At 38.7% G+C, this 21,603-nt stretch overlaps 1 protein-coding gene and 1 pseudogene across 1 annotated transcript; one reads left to right on the top strand and one right to left on the bottom strand.

Moving 5' to 3' along the window:
* Nucleotides 1-813: 813 nt before the first annotated feature.
* LOC146713442 (uncharacterized) lies at nt 814-5,415 on the bottom strand (annotated as a pseudogene).
* Nucleotides 5,416-8,023: 2,608 nt separating this feature from the next.
* On the top strand, nt 8,024-9,435 carry LOC146713441 (uncharacterized). Its single transcript, XM_085438116.1, has 2 exons — nt 8,024-8,077; nt 8,548-9,435. The coding sequence occupies exons 1-2, from the start codon at nt 8,024-8,026 to the stop codon at nt 9,433-9,435; spliced, it is 942 nt and encodes a 313-aa protein (XP_085294242.1).
* Nucleotides 9,436-21,603: the final 12,168 nt, after the last annotated feature.

Here is a 21,603-nt window from a genome sequence, read left to right as displayed (position 1 = left end):
ACATAGTGGTGGTAGACAAACAGAAGAAGACGGCCGTAGTGATCGATGTAGCGGTTCCGAATGACAGCAATATCAGGAAGAAGGAACACGAGAAGCTGGAGAAATACCAAGGGCTCAGAGAAGAGCTCGAGAGGATGTGGAGGATGAAGGTAACGGTGGTCCCCGTGGTAATCGGAGCACTAGGTGCGGTGACTCCCAAGATAGGCGAGTGGCTCCAGCAGATCCCGGGAACAACATCGGAGATCTCTGTCCAGAAGAGCGCAGTCCTGGGAACAGCTAAGATACTGCGCAGGACCCTCAAGCTCCCAGGCCTCTGGTAGAGGACCCGAGCTTGAAGGATAAACCGCCCGCAGGGGCGTGCTGGGTGTAGTAGTATATATATATATATATATATATATATATATATGTGTCTACAGCAGTATTTTTATTTAGATACACAGAAAATGACGGAAAATATTCAAACTCTGAAACTGTGTCAATATAAAATAATATTTTGAATCTATTACAAAATGTCCAATATTTCATTAATGATACGTGCAAGTGTCATTAATGAAACTTTCTATGACACACAATCTTTTTATTATTATTTATTACATTCGGGTAGTGTATGTTTATGCCAAGTAAATCCAACTCAAGTTTTTAAAAAAAGTTATTTAGCAATGCTTGATGCAATTTGAGTACATTTCACTCAAATAAGAAATACAAGTTTTATTTAGGTTTCTATAGCAGCATCTGCCCTTCTGTTAATATTACTCAGGGTGATGTGACTTTGACACCCGATGCAACGTTGTTTAGAGAACATGTCATGTAACATCAGTCTAAATTGGAAATTTTAATGCATGACAGTTTTCCTGCTCTGTGCAGAAACAGCAGAGGAAGAACCAGACGGCTGGGTACACTCAGCCGAACTGCTGACTCCACTGCCACACAGTGCTCTTTAGTATCAACCGTCCGGTAGTGCATTTTGTATCAGAAAAAAAATCAGGATCCCAGCAAATCTCAACACCAGCACTCCTGTTATGGCCACAATCATGTGGAAAGCTCTTTGCCTTGATTGGTCAACCCGCCCCTTGTTCCCGCCCACCTCCCCTGGCCCCGGAGGAATCAGAGTGTGAAGTACAGACAGGCAGCAGAAAGAAATAAGTAATATGCAGATGCCCATGTTGGAGAAAAATGGTATTGCAGGAAAATTTGGCCAGTACAAGTGTTCTACCCCCATCCACCCAAGCCCACCACCCAAACACACACAGTGATGATGTTTCTAATCTTGATCCCATGAGATTCTCGCAGATGCCTGTATGTGATGGGGTGAACATTAGCCAGATAGCACTCCAAACAGGTCAGGAGATGAAACATAACCTGTACAGGTAATGTAATGCTGGAGAAATACTGCCCTAACACAAACAGTGTGTTATTACCATTATATTTGTACACATTATTGAGGACTCTAACAAAGACTCCAAAAATCTCTAAAATCATCAAGTTGTAGGTGAAGAAGTCAATTCAATTCAATTCAATTCAATTCAGTTTTCTTTATTGTCCCACAAGGGGAAATTAGTTTAGCAGCAGGAGGATAAGAACAACAGAACAATACTATAAAAGAGACCTGGAGTCTTTTAGTCCTCCTCGGAGGTACTCTAAAACGGCGGCCGGAAGGCAACAACTCAAACTCACTGTGAAGTGGATGGTTCACACAATTAATAATAGAATGAGCCTTTCTAAGCACGTTTCTATTGTAAATGGCCAAAAGTCCATCTTTCCAGCGCCCTGAAAAATGCTAGTGGTTTTTACCAGAAGTCCCAACCGATTCTTATTCTTCACCGTCAGGTTACCAAACCAGGCAGTGATACAAAAAGACATCACAGATTCGATAAAACTTCTATAAAACAAAGACAACATCTCAGATAAGACATTAAAAGATCTCATTTTGCTTAAAAAGAACAGTCTTTGTTGAACTTTTTTAGTAGTGGCATCAGCATGAGATTCAAAACACAGTTTATGGTCAAGTACCACACCTAGATATTTATAACTCTCAACGATCCCAATATCGGCAGTTTTAATGATAGTGGGTGATGAGCTATAAGAGGACTTCCTAAAATCAATAATCATGTCTTTAGTTTTTGACACATTAAGTGAGAGGAAGGACTCATCACACCAATTCACAAAATCATCTACAACCTGTCCATGGCCTGACTCGTCCCCCACTAGAAGACTGACGATCACTGTGTCGTCAGCAAACTTCAGGATGTGTCTGTTTGTGAAATTGCTGCGACACTCATTTGTGTACAGAATGAACAGAAGGGGGGAGAGGCAGCAACCCTGGGGTGATCCAGTAGAGGAGGAGAGCACATCAGAAAAGACATTATTCACCCTCACACATTGTGACCTATTAGTCAGAAAGTCTGTCACCCAGCCGACCAGACTAGTGTCAAGCTTGAAATGATTGTAAAGCCTGTCAGCAAGTAAGAGGGGTTGAATTGTATTAAATGCAGATGAAAAGTCAGCAAATAATAATCTTTTTTTTTTTTTTTTTTTTTAAGTGACATCAGAAACAGCAGCATGTGACATCACGTGATGGCGGAGCTTCAGTTCATCCTTTGTCATCTTTTTTTTTTTTTCTTTTTTTTTTTAATAGGACAGGGGGAAAGAATGAAAGAAAGAGGGGGAGAGAAAGAAAGAAAACTAAAGGGGAGAAGAAGCAAATAATAATCTTGCATGGGTGTGGGGGGCCTCAAGATGCTTATACAAGAGATGCAGGAGTCTGAGTCTGAGTGGCTCATTGTCATCCCTGCAGGTGTAGAGCGCTGACGGCGCCAATGCTAGAAACCCATGTAGAGGATGAGGATGTAGAGCAGTAAGAGGAGGAGGATGCTGCCGACGGTGTAAATTGTATGCATTACTATGCTGGATGCTGAGTGTTGGCATGCAAAGTCAGAAGAAATGGAGGTGTTGATGGAGGTGTACGAAAAAAGAGGTGGAGTAAAACTGAGGGAGGACGAGGAGTCGATGGATATGACCTATAGAAGACAAGTAGTAATATACCTATACCTATTTTTGCCCCCCCACACCCCGAGGGCATTTTCCCCACGTGCACGTGCGCGAGAACGGACTTTTTGCATGTGCGTGTGTGTCCAGAGGTCATATGAGTTCACATGTGTTTAATAGAGTATTATTTAATGAAACCATTATGTGTTTTAATTAAACTCTTTTTAAAGGATTGCATAGGTCTCAGAGTTCTGTTATTTAGACATAGATGATTTAATTTAACTAGTTAGGAGCCTTTTGCATTTTCTTCAGTGCTATTTAGGATCAAATAACAGGTATCCCTTTAGAAATAAACAGTGATACTTCTAAAAACCGTGTATTCCCACACAGCATTTAATTTAGCTAGTTTAGGAAGATTTCACTTTTCTAATAGTTTCACAGGCTAGTAGTTTTTTTAAATAGAGCACCACAAACAACATGTATCCCTTTAGAAATAAACTGTGATACTTCTAAAAGTACATATTCACACTAGAGCTGTATCAACCTCAATGGGGCTTTAATGCAACTAGTCTTATAATTATCTACTAGTCTGCAACAGTTAGACTCGCTGATTACACATAGATGATTTAACTACTTTAGGGGCATTTCACTTTTCTAAAAGTTTCACAGGCCAATAGTTTTAAATAGAGCACCGCAAACAACATGTATTTCTTTTAGAAATAAGCTGTGATACTTCTAAAAAACACATATTCCCACACTCTGTAACAGTTAGGCTCCCAACAGTCTGCAAAAGAAGTCATGAAGCAAACAAAAGAGGCTCCTTATCAAGAGCATCTCAGCCCAAAGGTGTTTTCTCACAAACAGTTAATGGCTTTAATGCAACTAGTCTTATCATGTCAGAGGCCAGCAGAAACCATGACCAACAGAGTCTCCAAAGACTTTCCACCTTTCTTCCTTACATCACACTCTTTTATCTCTACATCTCAGAGGTCAACTGAAAGTAGCCCCACCTATATAAAAACACCCCATCAGACACACAGTATTTTCCTCAGCACTTCACAACTGCCGCAAGGTATATCGTTTTAACTTTTTATTTTTTCACTTGAATGTGCGTTGGAGTCGACTTTGCTACCCGCACAGAGCGTTTCTGACAGTCGGGCGCTGCTTATACAATAGAGAAAAGCAACAATACAGAGTGTTTCTCTGCTCCAAGAAATCCGAGGGCCTTTCACAAGGTAAGCATGTCTGTTATACCCAGGGCATAAATGTCTGTATGTCAGTGCTAATTATTCAAAACCTGTTTAAAACGTGACACATATTTTGTCCGAAAACATTTCCTCTAAATTTGCAAAGTTACTGATTTAAAAAATATATATTTTCGAATTTTTAGTTGCATGTCAAACATATGATAGACTCTTGAGCATATTTATATAGCTAAATTCACAATGGTATAACCGTGCTAAATAAAAGAGGCCCAAGCACCAAGGCACTCTAATGCAAACCTCTAAACTGTATGTTGATAAGTACATGAAGCGTACCTCTACCTCTACAGCTGAAAACAGTTTGTATCAGCACTCTGAGGGTCTGCTGAATTGTTTTTAATACGGCACTTTTTGACGAACAGCAGATGATGAAATCCTCTTTATTGTAGAAACTGTCCCTAAGCTATTGTTGCTCATACTTACTGAGGTCCCTAGTGAGAATGGAATGCTACTGAACTGGGACACAGTATGGTGGTGGAATAAGAGTTTCCACAAATATTTTTGATGCATTCTGTAGAGGAATAAAAGTCTGGGGACAAATGAGTGACTTGTCCATAACTCCGGCCAAGGTCACTGATGTATTTGTTAATGTAAAAAATATCAGTGCATTATATTGATGCTCATGACTATGTCACTCCAATTTTTACACTTTGCAAAATGCATTCACTAGGGCATTGGACATTTTATTATGTTGGTTGTAGCCATACGGTGGTCTCCACTCTTTAAATGAAATGCAGATTTGAATAATTATTTATTACTATTGTGGCTGTGATGGCCATTTTGCCATTTGCGATATCAGGATAAACGTAAAACTCCAAAACAATCCACAAATAGAGTTTAGCTAAGTCGAGAGAATCTGACTGTATTATATATACATGGAAACTAAAGTAAAGCAAACAAAAAACCTGTGACATCCTTGTTTTTGATTTATTTCAATAAGCCCGAAAGATATATATTAAATATATATATTTTTAACCATTCTTCCAGAAGAGTGTTTTTGAGTCAGGCCATTTGGACTATTGCCTTGCGTGCAGTCTCCGCCCAAATCCCTAAGGCGTTCTAACAGGTTGAGGTCAGGACTGTGCCAGTGAAGTTTGTCCACACCAAACTTGCTCATCCATGTCTTTATGGACCGTGCTTTGTGTTTTGTGCACTCATCCACAGTCATGGTGGAACAAGAAGGGGCCAAACTGTTCCCACAAAGATTTGGGCATGTTTTTGTATGCTCAAGTATTAAGAGTTCCCTTCACTGGAGCTAAGGGATGAGCCCAACTCCTGAAAACCCCAAGACTTCTCTATTGGATTGCCAGATAGAAAAGCATAATTTGTCACTCCAGAGAACACACCTCTGGCCATCTACTAGACACCACTTGATCCCGCAGTTTGCATTGCTCTTGATGATGTAATCTTGGATGCACCTGGAACCACTAAATGATAAGATGGCACGTACCACATTTGAATTAGAGCTCATGGTTTTGTGACATGCAAAGAACCCCCAGCTTTAATTAATTGTCACACACACACACACACATTTTTCAACATATATTTGGACAGGACACCGGTATATGAGAGTTTGAAGAAACAGGAAACGGACACATCCTCATTTATTAAGAAGAAATAAGTAGACTACAGATAAGGTTTGACTGTTTTAAGGTATTCATAGTGTCTAATATTAATTCTAATATTCTATTTAACCTTTTGTAAAACAGTTACCAAATTTCTGGTGACCCGTGTAGAGCTATGGGTAGCTTTAGATTGGGTCCGGAGTTATTTGGGTGACAGGAAGCAGTTTGTGAAATTAAATGGTGGTTGCTCCTTATGTATGGACATTGCTTGTGGTGTACCCCAAGGGTCAGTATTAGGTCCAAAATTCTTCAACTTGTACATTAACGACATCTGTAAAGTGTCCAAAGTATTAAAAATGGTTCTCTTTGTTGACAATACAAACATTTTTTGCTCTGGTGATGATCTGCAGAATTTATTGGAGGATATGACTGAATAAATCTAAACTTATGTTATTCGGAAATAGTAGTTTAAATACAAATGCTAAGATTCAAATAAATGGTGCCGATATTGAAAGAGTCAGTGAAAATAAATTTCTGGGGGTAATAATAGATGACAAACTTAACTGGAGAGCTCACGTAAGATGTATTCATTCCAAAGTATCACAGAGCATTGCAGTCCTAAACAAGGCAAAACAGGTATTCGACAGAACATCACTTCATATACTACATACTATCATATACTATACTGTTCACTGGTTTCACCATACTTAAGCTATTGTCACGGCTGGCGGGTTGAGCCGTGTAGTGTGGAGGAAAAGGAGGACCCAAAATGCAGACAGCTGACTGATGATATGAGTGAGAGTTTATTTACAGGTGACAGTGGCAGGAACAGACAACGAATCATGAGACATACTAACGGAAATCTAAACTAAAACTAAAGAGCAACTAGAAATCCTCAGGACACGGGGTGAAAGGCAGAGAGACGCAGACTGACGGAGGATACCAAAAACGCAGAGATACACGGATGAATGCAGATGAACGCAGACGAGCCGACAACGAACACAGACCGACACCCACTAAATATACACACACAAGGTAATCAGGTAATCACACACAGGAGGGAAGAACAGCTGATCTGAATACACATGAGGACCAGAGGAGACAAGCTAAACACAATGACAACAGACACAGACTTTCAGAACAAAACAGGAAATCTAGGACCCAAACCGGACACAAGGGGGGAGGACACAGAATAACTAGAACAGAGGAAAATAATCACAAAACACAAAACACTGGGTCAACGACCCAGGACCATGACAGCTATTGCGCAGAGGTCTGGGGCAATAACTATAAAACCACATTACATTCACTTTTTACTCTTCAGAAAAAAAAGCACTTCGAATCATCCACAATGCAGGTTATAGGGAACATACAAACTCACTATTTTTGCAGTCTGAAATATTGAAAATTGACGATCTAGTGAAATTCCAAACAGCACAAATTCTATTCAAAGCAAAAAACAAAGAACTGCCAGGTAATATTCTGAGTATGTTTTTTTTGAAAGAAGGATGTTATAACTTAAGGGGTTTTTGTAACTTGAAAACAGGGAAGGTGCGTACTACAAGAAAAGGCTTTTGTGTTTCTGTGAAACTGTGGAACAGTCTGAATATGGAATTAAAGCAATGTCCAAACATAAAACTGTTCAAAAAGAGTTATAAAAATATGATCTTCTCAAACTATAAAGAAAAGGAAAATATTGAAATTAAGTGAATGTCTCTATTTAAAAAAAATCTATAAAAAATTCATGATGTGATATTATAGTATATAGTATATCAGATATCTGTTCACTATTTTTATTACAAATTATATCAGTAAGGAAGCTGACTAAATATTAACTAATAATTTATGGCAAAGGGGTGGGATTAAATAAGTGTTTCCTTCTCACCTCTCCCTTTCAACATGTAAATTAATAAGAACGGTAGCTATATTGAAATGTATTGGTTTTTTTGTATAGTATTTTGTTTTCTCTCTTTTCTTTTCTAAATGTATCTGTATATTGTTTACATGCTTGAAATAAATTACCAATCAATCAATCAATCAATCAATCAAATACCTAAATACCTGGAATTCGCAGCAATGGACAGTGCACAAGAGAGTACAGACAGGGTGGAGTAGTTGGAGACAAGTGTCCAGGGTGATTGGTGTTGTGACAAAAGGATGTTAGCAATAGTGAAATGGAAGATTTACAATATCATAGTGGGATCTCCTATGATGCATGTTGTGGAGATGGTGGAACTAAGAAAAAGACATGAAGCTGAGCTGGAGGTGAGATTTTTGTTGGGAGTGACAAGGATGGATAAGATTAGAAAAGAATATATCAGAGGGACAGTTAAGGTTAGAGGTAAAGTTAGAGAGGCAAGGCTAAGACGGTCTGGACATTTGCAGATGAGGAGTAATGGATAATGTCAAATGTGGAGGTGTCAGGCAGGAGGAAAAGGGAAAGACTAAAGAAAAGATTCATGGATGTAATGCAGGGCACACAGAAGGTTGGGAAAACAGAGGAGGATACTGGTGATAGGATGAAATGGAGGCAGATTATCCACTGTGGCGACCATTAAGGGGAGGAGCTAATAGACTTAAAATAAATCTATTAAGAGTTTTTCTTGCAGAAGCACAAATATATTTTGTGAGACTCTGTTAAAAACTTCATCACTGCAACCGTATCGAATAACTTACAGCATGTTTTAGTTTTCACACAACATGACATTATTTACTATTTTTGCTGTCTTCCATAGGTCATGTTCATCAACACTTCCTCCTCTCTCTCATCCTTAAATTCCTCCGTTAACTCGTTTGAGTCAACATGCCATAATTCAACAGTCTTTACCATCTACACCTCCATGACCATCCTCCTCTTCCTTCCACTCTACATCTTCATCCTCTACATGGGCTTCCAACAGTGGTGTCAGAAATCTGCACATGCAGGGGCAACAATGACCAACTCCAACTTCTTCACCTACAACATGATGTGGGTGGAGAGTTTTGGAGCTTTAGGATTGGTCTTCTATACCGTGGGTGGTTATACCAATAACATAATAATGATCACTGTAGGGATTTTTATGTTTACCATCCTTTTTCCTGTAGAGACTTTGTTTCATGTCCTGACCTGTCTGGAGCGCTACCTGGCTGTTGTTCACCCCATCACCTATATGCATCTACGAGAATCACATGGTGTCAGGATTAGAAACATCTGTGCTGTTTGTGCGTGGCTGCAGTGTGTTGCATGGTTGGGGATACGTTTCTTGCTTGGGTCTCAATATTTAAATATGCTACTTCTGTCCTACTTGGGTGTCTGCATGGTTGTTGTTGTTTTTTGTTGCCTATCTGTTCTTCATGTTCTGAGTCGCCCAAGACCAGGGGATGTGGGCAAACACAAGGAACAGTTTGACCAACCAAAGCTCAAGGCTTTCCGCATGATCATGGTGATAACAGGAGTGCTCCTGCTGAGATTTGCTGGGTTGATTTTTTTGTTTGTATTGCAATATTTTTCATTGAAAGAATTGTGCGTTTTGACTGAATTAGCAGTTTGGTTGAGTGTACCCAGCCGCCTCGTTCTTCCTCTGCTTTTTCTGCACAAAGTAGGAAAACTGGCATGTTGTAGGAAAAAAAAAAGAATAAAATAAAAAAAATCACAATATAAGAGGCACCTGTGAAGTAACTGAAGTTTCTATGGCTCATTGATGTTTTAGTGTTTTAAATGTACTGTATCTCCTCAGAGATAGTTTATGTTGCTAATTATCATTTTGGTACATGGAACCAACATAACTATCAGTAATACCAGCTGGATTAGTTTAGTTTAGAAAGTTTTAGTCTGCTTCTTGTTGTGTACTATGATATTACATTACGATACTAACTTCAGAAAGATGACATAAAGAGTTGAGCATTTTTTTTGACATGCATAGGAGCCAAAACCATTCAAGAATATTCCACTTCTTTGCCTTTAATAAACTCCTGGGTTGCTTTGGCTTCATCTTTTGGATCATTGTGTCACAGCGGGGTGTGCCAGTATTTTGCAAAGGACTCAAGAGCAGATACTGTAGGAGACAGAACTTAACTTAAACCAAAAGCGAGCCTTTATTTGGGCTGATGAAAAACAACAACATTAACATTAAGGTAAAATCAGAAACCACTGCTAAACTGAGAATAGGCTATGAGAACCATGAAACTCTGACAAAACTATGAAAGCTATGACGAGACTATGGTTTGGCATAACAGACGACTTCACAATGAGTGAGCAAAAACACACAGACTAAATACACACAAGGGGTAATCAGGGGAAGTGGAAACACATGAGGAAACAGCTGACACAAATGAACCTAATGACGTCACAGGGAAAGTGAACCTAAATACAATGACAAAGATGCACCAAACTCTTTCAAAATAAAGCAGGAAACACTAAGAACATACAATATTCTAAGAATAAAACTAAAATACGCAAAACACTGGGTCGCAGACCCAGTACCGTGATGCATTGTCCATCTGTTTTATGAAACACCGCCCAGTCAGTGTGACTACATTGTCTCTGAACACATCAGAATTAATTTGGCTCATTTTGTCCAATGTCACATCATCATTAAACACTAGTGTCCCAACACCAATGACAGCCCTGTATGCCTAAGCAATGACACTGCCTCCGCCGTGTTTTACAACTGATGTAAAGGTATGCTTTGGATCATGAGCTGTTCCACACCTTCTCCATACCTTTTTTTTTTTGCCATTGATCTTGGTCTCATTTGTCCAAAGAATGTTTTTCCAGAACTGTGCTGGGTCTTATTTAAATAATCTAGGCTTTCTATTCTTGAGGCCAGTGGCGGTCCTAGCCTGCCCCCCCCCACACACACGCATACACACACATAAAACATATTAAGGATTGTACATTAACATAAAACTGTTGTTGAAATTCACCAGAGAAGCACACACACACATGAAGAGAGGGAGAGTATGCATTGTATGCAAACGGCTACCAAACAGCCATCATAATTCGTCATACATTGAGAACAGGACAAATCAACAACTGACAATCACTAATTAATATTAAAATCTGTAACATAATGTATTGTTTGGAGTTTAGTCTGTTACTGTTACTGTTTTTACCATTTCTTCTTGGAGCAACTGTAATCCATATTATTTTCTTAGGGTTTAATAAAGTATTCTGATTCTGGTTGTTTCAGGATGACCTGCCATTATAAAGTGACACATCTGCTTACCTGCATCTTTTGCTCGTTTCTCCTCCTCTTCTTTTCTATTTTTTCTAAACTGAGCACCTGATGGCTTTGAACTTTTCTTGTCCATCTTCCATTGGTTTTAATTTTGCACTCCAGTATGAACACAAATCCACCAACCCGAGAATCACCACAGCATAACCTAATAGACCTACACCTTAGTTCACAGATTCACTTTGTCTAAGGTGTATTTCTGGGATTTCACACAACCCAGGATTCAAATCATGAATACATAATGGGCTTGGATTTACAACATTATGAATGAAATGTGCTCTATTTGGAGGGAGCAGGTCTTCCTCCCCTTTCCACGGGTTGTGTGTGAGACATTAAATCATCAAAATATAAAATATAAATTTTAAATTGTTATTGATCCCTTTACCCCTGGTCCTAAAGTGTATATTTATTTTCTTACTCTTCTTATATTTATTGTTTGTTTACTTGCACTGCTGTAACTGGAGCCTCGTCGTCTCGTCTCTCTCTATAGTGTACTGCATGCAGCGGAGATGACAATAAAGTTTACTTTGACTTCAGCAGCAAGCAGGCGCACCGAGAGTGTTGTTCACTTGGTTGACTGTTGTGAGGGGATTTCTCTTCACCGTGAAAATAACTGGATTTTTTTAATGTTTGATGGCCCAAATTTGAGCACTACACCAAATACCGGGTATGAGTTTATTATGTGACACCTCTCAAAACACAAATATATCCACACCTACAACCACTAAATGATTGTATTGTGGCCAGGGATGCACATCGCATTTGAATAAGATGTCATTAGTGCAAAGCCCACACTTTTTTCCAATCTGGCTTCCATAGAGCTCACTCTACTGAAACTACACTTGTTGGAGTCTCCGGTGACATCGTGATGAGATGTGATGCAGGAGAATGCTCTGTTTTGCTGATGTTGGATCTGACATCTGCCTATGACACTGTTGACCTTCATAGTTTGCTAAATAGGCTGAGACACTGGGTGGGTACATCTAGGTCTTCTTTGAACTGGTTCACATCTTATTTGTGTGAACGATCCTTACTGTTGCGTGATGTAGAAACAGTGGATTTATTATTTACTGGATTGTGGATTGTTTTGTCACTGGGATAGACTGAAGAGACGGTATTCTATATTCAAATCCATCCTTACCCTAAGCCACTAAATGTTCTTTACTTGGCCACTGGCACATATAAAATTTAAATTTGCAGTCAGAGCTCTTTCAGCATGCAAAGAACTGCTGCTTCTGTTTATTTAGAAATTTTTCCAGACACACCTATTTGAACAAGCTATTATTGTTACAGGACAGTGGTCTATGGCAGTGTATGGGAAAAAACAGAAAGAGACATGCCAAGGAACAAACAAAAATTCTGTAATAAAGATTTGATGAATAATTATTTTTGATAGCGTGAAAATGACAGATGTGACGACAACTGTGTTTGCAGTTTCACACAGTTTGTATTGGCTCTGTTTTTTTGCTAAAAGCACAACCACACACCTCATCTTTCACAGGGGAGACATGATCATGTGATGGACCTCAGGTGTGTGTCAGCCTCCCCTGACACCGCACCCTGAATGCACTTCTCCACTCCTCCCCTGCAGCTAAGCCACAAACCACACCCCACCATAGATAGGCTTCATTACCAGTGTTTTGCTTGACTGTTTTATGTACCATGAAAAATACTAAAGATGTACAGGTCCAACAGTTTCTTTGATTTGATTTTTGATTTTGATTTTATTGATTAGCATTCAAATTCAAATCTCAGTGAAAACAGTGAAAAAAAACCAAACAAACAGTGAAAACAGAACAAAAATCTACCATAAAGAAAGAAAGCATGAGACAAGGCTAATCAAAAGGTATTGGCTGAAGCATTTGCTTATTACGCCAACCCTTTTCACAAAATATCTTTTTGTATGCAGCTCCTGTACACAGGGCTTGAAGAAAATAATAAAACAAAGCAAAAACCAACCAAACAAACAAACAAACAAACAAACAAACAAAAACAAAGAAAAAAAAACTTTCCACCTTAGATAAGTAACTACATCAAAGCAAAAGAATCAAGAGGTTGTTTTTTTTTCCTCCTTTTTGCTCTTTTCATTCTTGATTTATATATTTTTCTATTACTCTATTTTTAAACATGTTTTTAAACAAGGAAAATGAACTACACCTTTTTAAATCACTGTCATAACTATTCCACAGGTTAACTCCTCTAACAGAAACACATCTCTGCTTTATATTTGTCCTTATCTTGTTTTTTTTAAAGAAATCTGTTCCCCTTAAGTCATATTGACTCTCTCTGACTTTGAACAGCTTCTGAGTACTGGGGCAAAGCAAGTTATTTTGTGCTTTATACATTATCTGTGCCATTTTATATTCAACTAAATCATAAAATTTCAGGGTATTCAGATTAATAAACAAAATGTTAGTTGGTTCTATATAGTTTGATTGGTTTATAATTCTTATAGCTTTTTTTTGTAACTTGAAAATATGAAGAGTGTTCGTTTTATATGCATTACCCCATATCTCCAGACAGTAAGTCATATATGGAAGCAACAGAGTACAATAGAGTGTGTATAATGATTTTTTGTTCAGGACATGCTTTGTTTTATAGAGAATAGCAATGGTTTTTGACATTTTTGTTTTCACGTGGTTTATATGAGACTTCCAACTCAGCTTATCATCAATTATCACTCCAAGAAATTTATTTTCATACACTCTTTCAATTTCAATTCCATTAACCCTTATTTTAGATACATTTTTCATTTGTCTAGTGCCAAAAATAATCAATTTTGTTTTCTTTATATTTAATGATAACTTATTTACATCAAACCAGTTTTTTAATATATTTAACTCCTTTTCCGCTGTAGTCAGAAGCTGTTCTAAGTTTTTACCTGAGCAGTACAGAGTGGTATCATCAGCAAACAATACACATTTTAACAGTTTGGAAACACTACATATGTCATTTATATATAATATAAATAATTTAGGGCCCAGCACAGAGCCCTGAGGAACACCACAAGTTACCTTCAACTGCTTAGATTTTACATTATTGAATTCGACATATTGATATCTTTCATCCAGGTAACTTTTCATCCACTTGTATGCTATCCCTCTTATGCCATATCTCTCTAGTTTATTTATTAATATAGAATGATCAATTGTATCAAACGCCTTTTTTAAGTCTATAAAAACACCAACAGTATATTCCTTATTATCTATTGCATTAGATATCCCTTCAACAAGTTCCATCACTGCCATTGAAGTGGACCTTTTCACTCTAAAGCCATATTGGTTATCACTTAGGAGATTATGCTTCTCAATATATTTATCAAGTCTATTAACAAATAACTTTTCTAAAATTTTTGAGAACTGTGGGAGTAGTGATATTGGCCTATAATTGGTAAACTGACATCTCTCTCCGTTTTTATGGATTGGAATAACTTTTGCTATTTTCATTTGTGAGGGAAACACACCAGTTTGAAAGGACAGATTACAAATGTATGCGAAAGGTTGCACTATATATTCTATAATACTTTTAACTAATATCATGTCAATACCAAAACAGTCAGTGGACTTTTTATTTTTAAATGTCTTCACAATGTTAATTATTTCTCTATGAGTTACAGCACCAATAAACATGGAGGACACATTCTGAGTAATATGTTTATTTAGGTCGTTATTATTTCTTGACTCTGGAATTTCTTTTGCTAAATTAAAGCCAACATTTACAAAGAAATCATTAAATTCATTTGCAATGTCTTTAGTTTTATCAAGCACAATATCTTTATCTTTTTAAAAATAATCTGGATAATTCTTATTTTTTGAGCCCTTTTTGATTATACTGTTTAATATCCTCCATGTTTCTTGTGTGTTACTTCTACTTTGCTCCAATAATTTGTGGTAATATTCTTTCTTACTTGTTCTTATAATATTTACTAATCTATTTTTATATAACTTGTACTTTATTTCAGCATCTTTTGTCCTCTGTTTTATGAATCTCTTATATAGATTATTTTTCTTTTTACATGCATCTTCTATCCCCTTTGTGATCCATGGCTTATTTGATCTGTGATGCTTTCTAGTGATTTTCATTAAAGGACAATGTTTTTCATATAGTGAAATTACAGTTGATAAGAATGCATCATACGTACTATTTGAATCTTCATTTGCAAAAACCTCATTCCAATTGTGTTCCTTTAAGTCCACCTGGAGGGCAGCAATGGCTCTTGTTGTTCTATGTCGTATCATATCAAATATTTGATTCTTTTGTTTAGTTTTAATCCCAAAATAATTTTGAAAAATTGCAAAAACAGGAAGATGATCGCTTATATCAGTTATAAGAAGTCCACCTACTATTTCATGGTCAATTTTATTTGTGAATATATTATCTATCAATGTAGCTGTATCAATTGTTATTCTACTTGGTTTTATAATTACAGGGAAAAGGGAATTACTCTACATTGTATTAATGAAATCTGTTGTTTTCTGATGTCCATTTGGGTTTAGCAAATCTATATTAAAATCACCACAAATTATTTGCACTTTTTTATCATTTAGGTTGCTAAACATAGCAGCAAGTTTTTCATTGAATATCTCAAGGCATGAACCTGGTGTCCTATAGATGCAACTTATAATTATATTGTTAGCTTTTTCAACATGAATTTCAATAGTGACACATTCCAATATGTTATCTATGGTGCTTGACATGCATTCAATCAGACTACATTTCAAAACTTTATCTACATATAAAGCAACACCGCCTCCTTTTTTATTCACCCTGTTCATTGTAAATAATTCATATCCTCCCAGTCCCATTTCACTAACTTTCTCATTATCGAGCCATGTTTCTGATATTGCAATTATGTTAAACTTTTTTAACTTACTTAAACATTCTGTAATTTTAGAAATTTTTTTATACAGGCTTCTACTATTGAAATGTATGACCGACAATGCATTTGCCATATTAATATTCACATTGAATTGGTCATCTGTATAGTACTCACAAGTATTATTGGTGTTATTGTAGAAGTGGGTATCTGGGTCAATGTTACTTTCAGGGTCATTCACGTTGTGCTCTGCATAGTTAAACGTTTTGAAGTTCGTTTTCTCAGCGTGTGTGGCAAAATAACCACCTTGACAGTCCTTTTCATAATCAAAGTCTTCCTCTTCAATATCTCCGAATGGAAACCTATAATCTGTGTCCAAACTTGTCATTTATGTGTTTTTGTTGTTGTTGTTTCCATTGTTTTTGAGCCATAAGGCCAGAAACACTTTCCATACCCATTGTTCATTATCCAATCGTCACTTTTCCAATAGATTCCATAACAGATTCCTGATTATTTATATTGCTCTAAGTCTTTGAGTTCTCTTATCATCACAACTTTCGCTTCTTCGGGATTGCCATTTAGTCTTATCATTACTTTGCAGTTCCTCGTCCATGTCGCTTGTATCTTATTTTGTTTTCTCAGGCTGCGTGCCTGTCTTGCAATTTTGTTGAGTGATGGTAACATTAATGTTCTTGGAAACTATTCATGTAAAGTAACTTAAAGGCAGTAAAGTCTACTGACACCAGCAGACTTTGAATACAAACTTTTTAAATGATCTGCTCTAAGGACAGCTACAGTGTTTCGACCTTTAAGAACACCTGCATAGAGCAGGAAAACTATTATATTTTAGGAAGAAAATGGATTCAGGATGAAGGATTGGGTAAAAACATAAATGACATAAAGACAGGAAATGTTAGTTAATAATGTGTTATTTACAAAAGTTTATTTTTTAATAACTAACCTCGTATTGTGAATGAATAATCTCAGTTGTTCTCCTGACTGAAGTTTAGCCCGTGTATAGCATCCTGCTATGCGATTGCATTTGTCCCTAACCACCAGAATCCCTCACGTTACTTTTATCGAGTGGAAAAAAAGTTGGCGTTCATCCTCCAGCTTCAATGTGCTAATGTTATGCTAACATAACTATGTCGCTAGCAATCGCGTAGCACAACATTACATATCAGGTAGTCCAACTTCAGTAACCCTGCAAACGCCACTGCTGTTTAGTTTTCTGTCTTCATCTATGTTGGAAGTGGTAGCAGAGCTGTACGTTTTAATTAGTTTCAAAAATCTCTCAGTCAGAACATGGTATATCATGTTTAGGGGGAAACTAGCGAACTAACTTCCTATTAACTTCTAACTCCATTAAATTTAATAAATTCTGTTTTCATGGATACCTGGATGTTAAACTTAATTGTTACACCTGGTAAAGCAGCAAGCTCTGACAATCCATCAAGCAGTGCACCTTACCAAAGTTGTACTAAAACATTTTTTAACAGATTTCTGCACGCCAAAATCAGTTCGAGGTCAGTAAGCACAACCAGAATTCATACATAAGGCACACCTCGAGTTTTGAGAAAATTAAAGGATTTTAAGTGTGCCTTATAGTGTGGAAAATACGTTATACAGAAGTCTGTGAAGGTTCTCAGTCATCCAGGTCATCGTAGTCAAAGGAGCTTGCAAAGAAAAGCGTCTGGACTTCTTTAAGCTGCTTCTTTAAGCAACTTAAAGAAGTCCAGACGCTTTTCTTTGCAAGCTCCGTTATACAGAAGAAAAGAATATATCGCAATATATATCGTTACCGCAAGTGCTTCGAATTATACCGCGATATGGATTTTAGGCCATATTGCCCAGCCCTAATGGACATGTTGGTCTTTTTCACAGGACTTGTGTCATGGAGGCTTATATGCATCCTCAGAGATGGTATGCCAACATCATCACGGTCATATGCAAATGCCCCACATTCCTCTCGCAACATCTTCCTCGCAGCCGCTCGCTGATTTTCGTCCAGATGCTGGGGATCCACTGGTGGGTCCCATGACTTTGGTCTCTGTTGGTTTTCTTGTGTCTGTGTGTTACTCGGGTTGTGTGACTTTAGCTCTTTACCGTTTTTGTTCTCTCGTGTCAGCTTGTTTACTTTAGTCTGGATGCCAGCTGCGTATACAGTCTTTACTGGTTTAAGGTATCCAATCACTTTATGGCTCTCCAGATAAATGGTGTGGTCTGTAGTGTAAGTCACAGGGATGGGCACATATGGTACTTTTCTGTCTGGGATTTTCTCCAATACGTCATTGAATATTATGCCCTCTGGTGGTGGGTCAGCCCCATCAGGCAGAAAGAGTATGTCTTGGCCCCGGGCATGTGAACCAACGTGTGCCCGTAAATAAACTGTGGTGACTTGGTTTGCTGACAAAGGAACTCTTCTTATGCCAGTCCTTACCACACCTGTCTCTGGGCATTCACTGCTGTTCTGCACAAGCTTGACAACATTATGTGCAGTGCATACAGTTATTTGAAATGCTTTACTCACATAGTGTGCTAGCTGTTTTCTTCCTCCTTTGTTTTTTACATCTTCCTGATTCACGATAGCTTCAATGACATTGTAGCCAATGATGGGATTGCTGGCCACAGCCGGGTCACTGGATACAAGTACTGGGACTTGCAGCTCATTGGTTGGAGACAAATCGCTGCCTAGTCTGAAGCTGACTTCTATCCAGCCAATGTAGGGAATGGGTGTGTCATTTGCTTTAAACACTTTGAGCGTCTCATTGTCTAGCAGTTCTGAAACGGGTCTGACAACCGTGTGAGGGAGATGGTTTTGCCGCCAGTTTTCATTTACTATACTGGACTGTGCCCCTGAATCCCATAACACCTTGGCTGGGTGATTGTCCATAAAACAGTTTACAGTATATCTGTTTCCTACCAGGCTTACTAGCCATGACTTTCGTTGAGGGGGTAGATAGTGAACCTCAGTTACCGCTGATGGGACACTAGCTGCAGTTTCTTTGGAAGAGATCGGTGAGCTTGGCTGTTTGTTATGGGACCATGGGCTTTGGACTACTGTTGGTCCTATCTCAGTAGTCCAAAGCCCACGGTCCCGATGAAAGTCTCGGTGCTCGGCATCCACGGGAGTAGTGGCCCTCTCTGTTATGGTTATGTCGTTTAGGGGGGACAGTAGCTGATACTTGATAGAGTCACTGAGCAACCCAGTTTCAATGGAGCGGAGGAATTTGCGCTGCATGGTGGCTCTGCTATACAGTTCATCTGTCTCCTCATTTGCCGCTTTCCATAACAACTTCTCTTTAAGTTCAATGGCACGAAATACAAAGTTTAAGGCAGTCTCTTTGGGCTCTTGGGAGATATTGAGGAGCTGATGGTAAAGCTCAGTGGGGCTGTCTACCCTATATTGTCCCTTTAATATGGTGAGCCAATCTGGCGAATCAGGCTGAGATAGAATAACTTATCCTTCTGCCCATGCTCTCCAATCTGCCCACAGATTTTAAACTCCCTCTTCAGTGTTACCTCTTGAAGACTTCGCATCGCCTCTGGTCGGGCTCTGGGTGAGTAATCTGCAATATGAAATGGAGTAGCACATGCGGTGTTCTCAAGATCTTTCTTTGCCCAGACTCTGTGCCATGGGGTTCCCTTTCTGACTGACACTCTCCTTTGCTTAGTCTCTGGATGTATACAGCAATGTCTTTATAACACTGTTTTACTTGATCCTCTTCCTCACTTTTCTCCACATCATCAAACATGCCCTCTGCCAACCTGATGAGTGTTCTCTTGGTCTTGCTGTGAGACTCTGCGCTGTCCTGGCCAGAACATTTCAGTCGCCTGCAGACGTCCACAAGATGCTCTCTCTCTCCAACTGCCACAAGACTTCACTCACTTCATCACGCAATGGTTGCAGAGATTCCATTTCTTTTGATTCAAGGTTCGTCTCTTGGGAAAGAAGGTGGTTGGTGATGGTGTTGACTCACTAGCGCTGCCTCACCAAAATATGTTACACCGCTGAAATGATGGGCCAACTCATCTCCCGTGCAACATTTTTTACAGAAAACTGTAAAGACAGAAAAAGATGTCATTAATCATTTCTTTCGGCGCGCGGACTGTACGCTGCCTATTCACCACTAGGGATGGATACCGGTATCCGGTTCTGACATAAACGGTAGTAACCAGACCGAAAAGCAGCGCACATTTCGATGCTTTATTTCTGTGCTTTTTTTTCCTGAGATGTCACACACTTTGGATTCTAGCCAATCATTTTACCTTTGCAAGTGTAGTAGGTGGGTCCAGGTACGTACGTTCTTTTAGAGCAGAGCTACAGATTAAAAATGCCCAAGGCGAAAGTCTGGCTGTACTTCACAGCAAAAAATGCAAACTCAGCAACCTGCAACAAGTGCTTTAAGCTGATACTGTGCAAAGGAGGTAACTCCTCAAATCTGATGAAACACCTGGCGACGTACAGCATTTTGTTAAAAGCCGAGAAATGCGCCGTATTTGATAGCTTGCTGCGAGACCTCACACCGAGCACATCTACTGCAGGTGTGGTGCCTGTTATCAGACAGGGAGTTAGCAACATCCCCCAAAAACCCGAAGAGGGGAGTCCTGGCCCCTAGCCCTGCCAGTGTAGCAGAAATGATGACGGATGATGATGGCAGCAGCAGCCGTTCTTCTCTGCGTGAGTAGCTTAATGTTGTTCATGTGTAATTTACTTTGAGTAGGCTAACGACGTTATTACATTAATGCATGTAAGGTGAACTAGCAAACATCATCATAGCTACATGCGGCTGTCTTCTTGTTTGATGGCAGATACTCCCTTCACCCTGGCCAAAAAGGCTAAAATGACCAAAGAAAAAGTGGAAAACAGTTAAACATGAGAGGTTCTTGGACAAAGTTTGTGTTTTTTCCATTGTTTAAGCACTGCTTCCAGCCAAGAGTGATACCATATATGCCCTGTAGCTGCAGAAAAGGCTAACATTGTTGTCTTTTTACAAAAAAAACAGCTGAACATGAGAGGTTTTTGGACCAGTTTTGTGTTCTCCATTCTTTAAGCAGCGGTTCGAGCACTGGTTCGAGCACCGTTTAAGCACCGGCACCGTTTCAAAAGTACCGGTTTGGTACTGGTATCGGATAAAACCTAAAAGATACCCAGCCCTATTCACCACTGACACTACTTCTTCTAGTTTAGCGTCAGCTACTGATGCGTACAAGACTGAGCGCCCTCTGCTGGTGGAACTTATATAACAGTAAAGCTGACATTACAGTGGACTTACTAAAAGAAAGTGTCTCTGAGCATAAAATAAAATGGGGGGCTACTATCTTCATGTCTCTGTGTTTAACAACGTGCCACACTGTCATTAGGAACCGCTACATCTATCACTACAGCCGTCTTCTTCTGTTCGTCTACCACCACTATGTCCGGTTGGTTAGCCACCATTTTGTCCGTCTGTATCTTGAAGTCCCACAGGATCTTCGCTCGGTCATTCTCCACCACCCTTGGGGTCATCTCCCATTTTGACCTCAGGACTTCCAGGCTATATTCGGCACAGATGTTTCTGTATACAGTCGTGGCCAATAGTTTTGAGAATGACACAAATATTAGTTTTCACAAAGTTTGCTGCTAAACTGCTTTTAGATCTTTGTCTCAGTTGTTTCTGTGATGTACTGAAATATAATTACAAGCACTTCATACGTTTTAAAGTCTTTTATTGACAATTACACGACATTTATGCAAAGAGTCCGTATTTACAGTGTCG

Source organism: Copadichromis virginalis, linkage group LG3 (assembly GCF_057382275.1).
Source record: "Copadichromis virginalis isolate Kocher_CV1m ecotype Utaka linkage group LG3, C_Virginalis_male_GT1.1, whole genome shotgun sequence".
NCBI classification, from domain to species: Eukaryota; Metazoa; Chordata; class Actinopteri; order Cichliformes; family Cichlidae; genus Copadichromis; species Copadichromis virginalis.
This window is presented reverse-complemented; position numbering and strand designations above follow the sequence as displayed.

Bases quoted from the DNA above. Each gene is read 5' to 3' on its own strand.
- LOC146713441 (XM_085438116.1), top strand. From the start codon at position 8,024: ATGCATGTTGTGGAGATGGTGGAACTAAGAAAAAGACATGAAGCTGAG. The intron at 8,078-8,547 runs GTGAGATTTTTG...TGTCTTCCATAG, and splicing joins GACATGAAGCTGAGCTGGAG to GTCATGTTCATCAACACTTC.